The sequence below is a fragment of the Streptopelia decaocto genome (genome assembly GCF_964273445.1).
Source record: "Streptopelia decaocto genome assembly, chromosome: 1".
NCBI lineage: Eukaryota > Metazoa > Chordata > Aves > Columbiformes > Columbidae > Streptopelia > Streptopelia decaocto.
Window position 1 is genome coordinate 182,146,768 of NC_138663.1, and position 12,014 is coordinate 182,158,781.

At 38.3% G+C, this 12,014-nt stretch overlaps 1 protein-coding gene across 2 annotated transcripts in view; it reads right to left on the bottom strand.

Moving 5' to 3' along the window:
- The window catches only part of LOC309447531 (RCC1 and BTB domain-containing protein 2), a 34,136-nt gene that overhangs the window by 9,980 nt on the left and 12,142 nt on the right, over positions 1-12,014 (bottom strand). For both annotated transcript variants that reach the window (XM_082068242.1, XM_082068243.1), the window contains exons 5-10: positions 11,580-11,746; positions 10,738-10,896; positions 9,205-9,312; positions 7,417-7,559; positions 5,421-5,611; positions 1,234-1,360 (exon numbers count right to left, since the gene is read on the bottom strand). In XM_082068242.1, the coding sequence (XP_081924368.1) occupies positions 1,234-1,360; positions 5,421-5,611; positions 7,417-7,559; positions 9,205-9,312; positions 10,738-10,896; positions 11,580-11,746 (895 nt within the window). The remainder of the gene's footprint in view (positions 1-1,233; positions 1,361-5,420; positions 5,612-7,416; positions 7,560-9,204; positions 9,313-10,737; positions 10,897-11,579; positions 11,747-12,014) is intronic.

The window sequence follows — 12,014 nt, forward strand, 5'->3', positions numbered from 1 at the left end:
TTTGATAATGCCATACATTTAAATCAATTTCAGAATTAGACATGTTTCCTTCCCAGAATGCCATATTACCTGAGAAAAACAGAGTGAGAAAAAATAAATAAGAAAAAGTTACATGTGGTCTGATTATCAGGAAAAAGAACCTCGGAAAGATTTTTGGGATACACAAGATTTGTAGTGATATCTGATGAAGGACATGTGGCATTCCAAACAAAAAGAGTGGACAAGTATAATGTACAAGCAATGAAATCGGCAAAGGGGTGAAAATAGTAATGCAGGTAATTGGAGTAGTAGGAGGAGAGCAGGAAAGACCAAAACCAGAAAATAGGAGCTTTAACTTTATGCAGTAATACACAAGAAATCATTAACAGGACTCAGGAGCAGAAGTAGGAATACAAAAGTGGTGATAAGCAGGATGAAGCAGCCAAGTGTTTTGAGAAAGAAAATAGCAAAAGGAAAAAAATATTGTAACAGTGAGGAGGATGGGGCAGAAGCAGTTAGCAAGACAGAGAGATCTTAAGCAGTGTCTCTAGACTATCTCACTAGAAACTGTGTCAGCAATAACTAACTCATCTCCGTATTTAATAACTATGTGATTAATCTGTAGATCTACATACGTCAAATCTCACTGTAAAGTGGTGTTAACTTGCTAAAAGCTGTAAAAGGAAAAAGAGAAGCCAGTTTAAAACTCAGCTTCACTGATAAGAAGTCTTAAAATAAGTAGGACAAGAAATCTGACAAAAAAGGGAAAAAAAGATAAGCTGAAGCGCACCTACAGAAGTTGCAGAAAGAACCAAAGGGTCCTGTAGAAGCAAAGAACGGCAAGAATAAACATGAAACTCTCAGATCACCCCAGTGGAGGAAATCAGTCATGCAAGGGAGGAAAAACTCATTCAGAGTACTGGAAAGGCAGCAAAAAAAAAAGTGAGCTTTTCCCTCAGCAGAAAGGGGTTATTAGAAATCAGGGTCAAGGCCGTTTAGGTAGCATGAAGGAGGATACACATCAGATGGAGGGAAAGTGATGAAAAAGCTGGTAGTAAGCAGCATGTCTGGTCATTACAAGCAGTGAGGAAATGAGGAAAAGAGAGAAACTGTGAGGAATAGCAGGTAAATCCCATGGCTGAGGGAAAAAGGAGTTTCTAAGAATAAGTCAAGAATTTTGAGCAGTGATTTCTCAGCACAGTGGACCACACTATACAGTTTAGCTTATATTAAACTGTACAGTTTGTGCCTTACCTAATTTTGAGAAGAACTTTATGAACATGAATGTATTTTCCATCCACTAGAAACTTCAGGTCTGCAGTTTCAGGGTTATCAAATTCCTTCTTTAGTGACTGGGCTACTGTTAGATGGTCATCAGGCTCTAGAATAAAAAGGGGAATTAACAGTAAGTAGTAAGCAATACAAGTAAGTAATACAACTACCTCTCATGATACATGATACCGGGCATCTGTCAGCAATTAACACCCTTAATAAATATGACATCTCTTTAAGGCTAGTAAAAAAAAGCCAGTAGACGACATGTTTGGTACAAACCCCCAGAAAAGCAAATAAGGGGCGGTTTTCTTCAGTCCTTGATAGTTTCCTACACCAAACAAATATCCCTCTTGAAAAAAAAAAAAAAGTTCCATTCCATGTAAGGCCAGAAAATAAAATTAATACAGTCTCAGAAGTCTAATGCCACATCTGATAGCAAATGCTATCAGTCATTACTGGATAAATTATTCTACATGAAAAGTGTTAGTTATTACAAGATACCCAAAAGGTCAATAGAAAAAAAAAAAATCACAATAAGATTTTCTAAAATACTCCCATGAGGAGACATTATGTTACAGCAGAAATAAAGCTATCACATAACCAGCATACTGGTTGCAGTGAAACTGCCCTGTACAATAACCCTGAAGTTAAATACCAACAGTTACAAGCCTATTCAGAAAGTGTTTTCCCTGGACTTATGGCGTTAGAATCACTCTGTGAGAATGTCTGCATATTCCTGTTTGTGTACGTATATCCCACTGTGCACCTGACACTTGCATTATAAAGTTACCAGACAGCCTTGAGAAGTCATCCTTTGTCTGCATATAAATTGTTATCTCCTGAACTGTTTCCAAATCTCCATCAGATTGGGTAGCCTCGGAGGACTATCTATTTTAATACTACTAGGAAATGAAACCCCATAAGCCTCATTCTTAACCTAGAAAACGTCTTGTCTTCTTACCATATAAATACACATTACTGGTTTATACAAATTTTGTGCAGCACTCATAAGCTGTTCTCTACAGCAAATTACGTAAGTGCTAATTCCTGGAACCTACCAAGGCAGAAATAAGAATAGTATTCTGCTCAAAATGGAAAGACCTTCACCATAAGCTCTAGAAAAAAACCTTAACACACATTGTTTGATACTGTTGCACTTTGCTAAGGGCAATTTTTTTTTCCGAGGATGTCATTTACGTTCAGGTATAGCCAATTAGGGCAATAATAATACTAAGTGCGTTGTATTACAGGTAAAAGGATTGGGGGTGGTGGGAGATAGATACCCAATGTAATGATAATAAAAAATCCTTCTGACACAATGAGGCTGTAAAATACTTGTTAATTCTTCTTTTGTACAATGTGGCTTATTTATTCAGACCTCAGCTATCTGAATATGTAATCATTGTAACAACCAACGCAAAGCTGAAGCTCTTCTTCAAAGTTAGCTGGCAATTCAGATGTCCACTAATACACATCTCCAGGTGACTCCTACAGCCCACAGAGCTAAACTGAACGTAGTGGGGTTCAGTTACAAAATCCTTAAGAGGGAAAACAGGTGCTTTTATTTGTTACAGCAGTGAAGGGGGAAGCAGAGGAAGGAAATGAAGAGGCAGCTCACACTGACAAGGCACAAAGCCAAGAAAAACTCCTCAGCAGTCAGTGCTAAGAATTGTAATAGAAATGTTAAAACCATCACCAAAGGGGAACTCAAGGATGTGGAAGCACCGAAGTACAACAGGCAGAGAAGGGTGACACGCCTGGCAGATGTCCCTGGCACCTCGCTCCGCAGATGTCAGGATCCCAGGATGCAGCTGCCTGGTGGTTCTCACCACACTTGGATCAAGAGATGAGCAACAGTGAGTGAGTCCTGACAGCTCACCAAGGCGGGACAGGCTGAGGAGACCGCTCGCTCTCAGCTCCTAGAGCGTGCAAAAGGCACATCCGAAGCCAGCACAGAGTCACCTAACGAAAAGGAATCCAGGAGACACGATGAGGCCCTGACAGCCAGCGTCCTTTGTTCCATGTCACCACAAGGAACCCTGCTCAAGACACCTGAACACACATTTCAGTGCAGGGATGCTGGACAGACCACTTGGTGCGTATGAGAAAGTGGGTTTGAAAGTGCACCTGAAATCAGTTCTATTTAAAAATAAAATAACCTTTTCCTCTGGTTTTGGTACAATGTTGCTACAGTGTTGCAACAGTATTTCCAAATGGAGCAAGAAGTCAAGGTCAAAAAACAACAAAAATAAAAGGAGCTGCTACAGTCAAAAATGACTCCCAAGGTGTGAAGCAGTGCAAGGAGGCTGGGGGTATTGTTCACGGTGACAATGAAGCTGGGGATAAAAAATGTCTTGGGAAATAGTTATGAATGTAGCCTTAACCATACTCTGTTAAAGAGACTGAGTATCTATGAGTATTAATGAGCAATATGCTTATTAATAAATGGGTTACTTGGAAGTCTTCAGCATAAAGGTGATAATTACATGAATTATGATATATTAATACAATCCCACTCAGGACTCTTTTAGCCAACCTAAGATAGCATTTCTAACCTGATGTGGCATTTGTGAAAGAAGAGAAGAAAAAGTGAATTTGCGGAAAGGAGCACTGGAAAACTGACAGTTTCAGTCCCACTCAAGCAGTTGTTTTCCCTGTGAGGAGTGAAATAAGAGAGAGGTTTTGCTTCTTGTCTTCTTCCAAACTCCCTTTAAAATTTCCTCAGTATGCAATAAATTCAAGAGGAAAAAATGGAGGGGAAATTCTGATAGCAGGAAGTAATATTTTAACTGGGCAAGAAGAAGTGGAAGCTGACGAGCCCCAGAACCCTCCTAGAGTACATAAAAAGATACATATAACTGAATGAATGATTAAGCTACATATACTAATAATGCCCCATTTCCTTCATAAAATAACCATTTCTTATGGAAGAAAATTCTGAACATACTACAGATACTTTTGTGTAGAATTTACAACCAACAAACATATATTTACATGGAATGAACCACCCCATTGCTTGAGATTTTAGTGCAGTAACACAATTTATATCTAAGTAGTAGAAGGCAAATATTAGGAATATTAAGAATTTTCACAGCAATTAAGGATGTGTCTTCCAGTTCTGAAGAAGCCATCCTAGAAAGCACAACTGCCTCAACCTAGAGCAAATAGGGGTATTTGGACTGTGCCCTAAAACATGAATTTTGGAAAAGCAGTTTCCTGACAACCGGATACTCCACTTAATCCTCTAGTCTCTCAAAGCTGATATGTGAGTGCTATTAGCAGAATTTCCTTACCTTGGCATACAGAAGGCACTGAGAAAGCAAGGAGTGTTCTAAAATTGTCAGACAAAAGCATACAGCAACATAAAAGCAATTACAAAGGCAGTACAGAAGTGGAATGGCAGCATGATGGCCTCAATACGGTTCAAATTACAAATTAACAGGTTCCTGCATTCGAGCTTTTAACTTAAGCTCCCAGATGACACCTACAGACAATCCCAAGAGTCTCATCTTCGATCAGGTCAGCAAACCCAGTAGGTTTATTAGCAACCAATATGGAATTGGATTTGTAGCTGAAGAATGAGCTCTCTGTTAGACAACGCGATCCGCATTCTAGCCAAGGCCAGCAAGACAGACCTTAATGTTAATCAAATATCTGAGATCCAGCAACTTGTCTCCTCAGAAGCCTGGGTCTCGATCACTCGTGATGAGACTCTAAGCGCCTGTGGCCAATTCTGAAAGTGGGAATTTGGCTCCCTCATTCTTAGTAGTTTACTTAAAGACATCAAAGAAAGCTTCAGAGTTCCTAAGGGTTCTGCATGGCTCCCTCAAGTCCCCGAATTCAAACTCAGCTTCTCCACCCATGCCATTGTACAGTAACATTCAGTGCCTACACAAAAAAAGACCCACCTCCCCACATACAAGGCATTTCCCCATAGAAATAAACCACATAAATAAAACAGACAATCATTTAGTACTGCCATCAGACCTCAGCATTTCTTTACAATTCCTTATAACCATTTACACATTTGTAATATATGATTAGGATTATGCTTCCCAGTATAAATTTTTGCAATAAACTAAATTTAGGCTCCAAATACACACAACTGTTCTATGAAGTAATGACTCTATTCAGAAAACGTCAAACCAAAAAATATTTAAGCTCACCTACTGATAGAAGACGCCACATAACGGCGGGGGTAGCAAAGCAAGCAAACACGTCGTCAGTGCAGGCAAAGTGCGTGAGGTGGGGGAGGATCACTGACTGCCCACGGCACTGGCCCCACATGTACACCTGGCCACTCTGGGTCTTGGCAGCCGACGTGTGAGCAGAGTGGCAGGCTGCGATCTCTATAACTCTGAATTTACAAGCAAAGAAAGAAAAAAAGCAAGTCACTCTAATAAGAGCAAAAATGCAGTGGAGAAGCTCGCTATCTCCTGTCTTTCTCTGGTGCAAAACACATTTGTAAGCATGCACGCACTTCCAATTGCAAGAATGTTTTTCTATCATACACAGCAAAATTTAAAGGGCTATCGATTTTTCTTCAAACAGTGTGCATTCACAAAGTTTCTCAGTGAAAAAAGCATCTTGGGAGTGAGGAGACACTGTAGCAGCAGAGCAGTCTATCTGCTGCAGCACATGCTCTACTAACCCCCTCGGCTCCCCCAGACAAGCTGTGATGGGTTTCAGGTCTCTGAATGTCCTCGGTGGTGCTGGGCGGTGAGGTGAGTGGCTGCATTAAGCTGCAGGGAAGGGGCACTTGGAGATGATGAAGAAAGAAATGAGGAGCTGTTTCAAACAAAGAGTAAAAAAAAACCCTTTTTCCTGCTTGCTTATTGGTAATGATTATAAATCAGGAATTTAAACATACTTCTTCTAACTGAAATGCTGAAGTGTCATTACTCATACAATTATTACTACTTAAGTTTAACAGACTTACGTTTTTAAAATTAAAAATTAGAATGAAACAGCATTGAAAGCTGTTTCTAACTGTATTTTAGCTATGTTAGGCTATCTCACTAATCCTGAAGTTGATTTAGGATTTCAAAACTCCCATTGTGTACACCATTACACAATGGACTGTTTTGCAGTCTGAACTAGTGCTTGTTTACTTCTTTTCCCAGCTGCCTGGGGAAAATAGCTGCGAAACAACTTGTTTAAAGCCGTATGTACAAATCTTGCAGGCTTTGGTGAGGTAACTGTCTCACTGACACCAGGAATGCATATTCTGGCCAACAAAAGCGAAAGGCAGCATACCACATTAAAATTTGTGTTAAAATGTGGTAACATTTTAACTGCAGCCAAAAGGTCTGGAAAAAAATCAGTTAAGTTTTAAGCAAAAGAACAAACACCCCTAAAGAAACAGCAAAGTTCAAAACCAGGCTATGTTTTATGCCCACAGAGGAGCTGCCTCTTCCTTACAACAATGTTCACAGACACAGGTTTAAGAGGGACATCTCACTCTTGTTCTTTTTCATGACAGGAGGCCAAAATAAAGACCTCAGTAGTAAGGGATAGATTTGAATTTCTGGCCACATACATAAACAGCTTTACGTCAGCAATAGAAATAACTGCCCCACTACCATAGGGGACTTACAGGAAATTTTTAATTGTAAAAATCTGAGCTTAATTTTCAGCCAACAAAGCCAAGAAACAGTTCCTCCCTTTTTGTCCCTCCTGTTTTATGAGTCAGATTTAATAGCAGAAATAAAACAAACTGCAGATGTCCACTCTTCATATTTTCTGTGTGTACTGCTTGTCAAAAACAGCATATTAAAACACGATTTATATTAGAGACAATAAAGCCTTTATCATTTATTTCAAACAATGAAACTACACCATTGAAGAGAAACTGCAATTAAGGCCTACAAAGCACAGTATGAGCCGAAGCAGAAAACAGCACATTCGGGCTCAGAACATTCAGTTTATCTTTCACAAGGATGGTTATGGGGCAGATTCAAACACTTTCAGCAAAAAATCAAACTTCAATGCACTGATTTTGTATGTCAGACAAATTTTCAGTCTGTTCACATTTAGCAAAAGAACCACTGCAAAAAATTATAGGCTATTTCTGCCAAATAATAGCTTAAAAATGCCATAATTTTGTGCAGCTCTTTTGAGAGTATGTCAACTAATGTCTGACTGCTAGATTGTAAGTATTACCTGTCCTTATCCACAGTAACTGTCGTAGGGTAAGACTGGTTACTTTTATTCCCAGTACCTAACTGGCCATATGAATTGGCTCCCCAGGCATAAATCTGACCTTCATCTGTTAGCACTAATGTATGTGCATAGCCACAGGCAACCTATAATGAATAATAAAAAGAAAAATCTCATTTTTATGTCACAGTAAGTTAATACAGACAGATACAGGTTATGCTATATGTTAATGTTATTGATTCTATACCAGCGTAAAAATTATAAAAACTACAGATACCGGCAAGTTTATTGAAAGGGGAAGCAAAATAGATGAGGTGACTTTGAGGCAAAAATTGTATCAGTGGGAAAGCCTGACAGATAATCTCAAGAGCACAGCACAAGAATAGCTAGAAATTGGGGGAAAAAAAGGAAAGCTATATGAAAAGTATGAATAGTATGCAGGGAAAAATGTAGAAGAAGGCAGCTTGGGTCTTGCACTGACCTTACTTCATGGGCTCCAAAACTAATAACTCACCGCTGTAAGAATAGGCAAGGTCTCCCTATCTGCCCTTCTCCTCCCTGGCTGCAGCCACACAGAACTGCGTCCTCCCTGTGACAGATCTAGTGCTCACCAGAGCCTGTGTTGTTCAAAACTAGCTCACATATCTTTATATAATCTGCAAAGCAGACATACCATAAGTACCTGTAGCCCACTGACATCCATGAAGCATGAGATGTGCCTTAAATGAAATAAATCCTTAAGTTATTTACTGGTTGGAGGTCTACAACTTGGTATTAATCGACATCCAGCAAATTAAGCGGATGGAAATGGGATCTAAGTCAAACTTGCTGAAGCACTTATACTCTCTAAACAGGAGAATAAGTGCAGAGGAAAATAACATTCACTTTATTACGTTATTCTCCAACAGCAATTGTTACCAGCCAAGTTACTGTCTATATCCTAGGAACTGAATGTAAAACTATGTAATTAAATGAGTTTATTTTAAAAGATTTTAAAAATCCATAACTTTCCCGAGTAAATGTAATAAATAGGATCCAAATTTCAAAACACTCGTTAATTTTCATTAGGATACAAACCCAATGTTTTCTAGCAGAATGTGTCGTTTTCCTGACAATATCCCCTATTTTGGATAAACCAATTACAAACTTTCAGTATCAGTTCTGCGGTTACTTTAAATATTTTTTATCAGTCAGAAGATGTTATCAGTTTGCTAGTTACACCAGTGGCAGCCCAGCTATTTGGTAAAGTGTAGTAGCCACTGAAGATCAAGACCAAGCATGGAATCATATCAACTATTGACCAAAAGCAGCTGGAGACAATTTGTTCAGACTCCAAACACCAGTTAGTCATTGGCTGGAGTGCAATTCTATAAGTGATATTTAGTCTGCCGGAAAGACAAAAATGCTAAACTGCAGCATTTTCCCAGAAAAGAACAGAGAGGTTAATGAAGAATGGGGTAGCCTAAGAAGACTTCCTTATTTATTAAAATAACAGGATTTTTTTTGTTTAATTAAGTGTCACAGGAACAAAAAGACCAAACATTTTAATGGCCTAGTCCTCCTTAAGTAAAATCCTGACCTTATCAAAGCCAATGGCAAAATTCCCACTGAACTCCACAGGGTCACAGCTTCTTCCAACTGACAGAGGCCCATTTTCAGATACGTGTTTTTATTCTGATAAATGGCACTTTAAACAAAGAGATAAAGGACTATCTCTTTTAAACACAGAACATGCCTCAGCACATTTCCAGCTGTCAATCAAGGCTGTGAGATGGAGCGTGGCACACGTACCCGCTGTACGCGGATTCCTTGCAAAGCTGCTATTCGGCACGGCGTTGGCTGGTTGCCGCTGCTGCCCAGGCCGAGCTGTCCGTTCCCATTGTAACCCCACACATAGACCTGGAAAACACAGACAGGGATTTTTACTGTTTGCTACTATCCGCTGCATTTGAAAGCAATATCACTACTTCAGAGTTGCAGTTATAATTTTCAGTATTTCCTGTTTAATACCAACTGTGAGCTCATATAAAATTCTAAACCTCCATATTCATGTTGCTCTTTAAGAGTCTGACTGTGTAAGACTACAATATTTTAATATGAAGAGTAGAAAATAAGCGATTCACATGGCTGTTTCCTAGCACGGAGTTAATGCAGTGTGAATACTTCCCTTCTCTCAAAGAGCTAATTTCTCATTCAAAAATCCTCAAACAGGAAACACACTAAAACAAGTATAAACTGGAAGCCACGCACAACAGTTTGAGTAGGTTGTTAACAGCTTCATGCTGAATATAACAAAAAGGGAAAATACTGAGCTCTGAAAATTTCAGGGACATATGTTCTACTGCAAACAGTCAATAGTTGCTTAGCTATAAACTGAAATGCTTGGAGCAAGGGAGCCAGAGAGGATGTGGGCTGCCCAAAATCCTCAGCTCATGAACTAAACCAACAAGAACACGACAACCTCTTTGTGTCTTTGCAATGAGGATAAACAAGTATGACAGGGATTCAAGGACTACTGGCGTAGAACAAATATATGCTATGTACTTGTGTTTTCTCTGTTTTCTCTTCAGATAAAGTGTGCATATATGAGCACTGAAAATTAAAATTGCATTCACTGATTATTTTCACATTCTTGATAATTATGATTCTACTCTAGACAATAATTCATTTTTCTATAAACGCTAAAGACAGCAGTGGGATAACCTATTCATCAGTCCTTTCATTTTTGCTAGAATACAATACCATCTCTAAAAATTGGTAAGTCAGTGATACAAATTTAGTTTATTTTACATAAGGAAAAACAAAGCTAGCATGAAATGCTAAGTATATATACATACATATAGATTTACATATAGATTCAATATGATTTAATCCTGAAATCTGTAAAAATCTCCCAACCCTCACAATGCTATTTTTACTTCAGAACAGTATTTTCAAGTAAATTTGAAATCTGATACTTGCATCCCTTCCAACTTCAATAGCTGACACCAAGTAAGAACTGCTGAATTTTATGAGGAATCTCACAAACCAAAAAGCCATCAACTAAATGACAGTGAACAATTTTCCCTGTTTCACTCTACCTACTGTCTAAAGAAGAAATCATAATCAGCATGGATAGGAATATGCACTTAAGTACGTCAGAATGTGCTGGACAACTCACGACAAAGGATTTACAAGCAGTAAAAGCAGGTAGATTTGAGGGAGTGTGGAAAGGTACACTTCTTTTCTGAGTAGTAACTCATTATGACAAGTTTGAAATTATCTATATCCCATGACATTATATAAAGTAAAATTCAGTCAGAAAATTCACTTCAATTTTCCTACCTCTCCATTTTCCACCACAGCCATAGAACACATCTGTCCACAAGCGATATTAACTACTATTTTATTTTGTAGGCAGCTGGTAACTCTTCGAGGAATTGGCTGATTAGCTGTTGAACCAGATCCAACTTGGCCTGAGTTATTATAACCCCATGTGTATACCTGTTGTAAAAGAATTGTCAAAAGACTATATACATACAGTACATAGTACGTATTCAAGAGAGAAAAAGGTTACATGGATAAAAATCTACATTTTGAGTTCAAGTGGATGTATTCTTTTAAAGATACAGTAAGATACATGAGTTTACAATTTAATCATAAAATATGCCACTCATAGTATTTATATATTCCATTCTTCTATGTTCCTTCGATCAAAGGTAAGATGCAATACAACAGTTGCATTAATGCTGGAAGAATTCATTGCTGCTTTTCCAGAAGCTGAAGTAGAATGGCTAACTGAGCACAAATGGCACCTCAAAGTAAATGACGGAAAATTTTTTACTTTGGTGAGTAGAACTCCTTACATTAACCTGATTTATAGTAACGCCAGCTTTAATGCCATTAAGCATTTAGAGTATAGCATAGGAAGGAACTGACTACCCTCTAATAAGAAATTACAATTTCTTATTACAAGCAGATGTGGCACAAATATCTATGTTCTGCATGCACTTCAAAGCAGCTGGACCCTAACAGGTTTTCCATTTTTATCAAACATTTGTGTTGCACCAGCACTGTGAGGGTGGCAAGAAGAAACATCTAGTGCTCTAGGTGCAGAATGTTTCCCTGTTTCTCAGAAATGTGAATTTCATTAAGAGACAAGAGAGATTTATTGCAGGTATTCTCACCTCTCCATCAGATGTTAACACCATAGAATGATGAGAGCCACAGGCAACTTCAATGACTTTCTTGTTCACCAAGTTAGTAGAGACTTGGCAGGGAACAAAACCATGATTCGTTGTACCATTGCCCAACTGACTATAAGCGTTATGGCCCCACGTATACACTTCTCCTTCTACAATAAAAATGTAAAAAGCTGGTTTAAAATCTCTATTTTTCCAATGAGCACACAACATAAAATTACAAACTGAAAAGTAAATTCAATAACAATATACATATTTAAGTGTATATATATATATGCCCTTTATGGATCTTAATCCCATGGACATACCAATGCTACCTTCACATATTGTTGACCACGAATCCAAAAGGACAGCATCACCATAATCTTAGTAAAGGAAATAATATAGCTAAAAAAAAAATATGAGATACTGCAATACAGA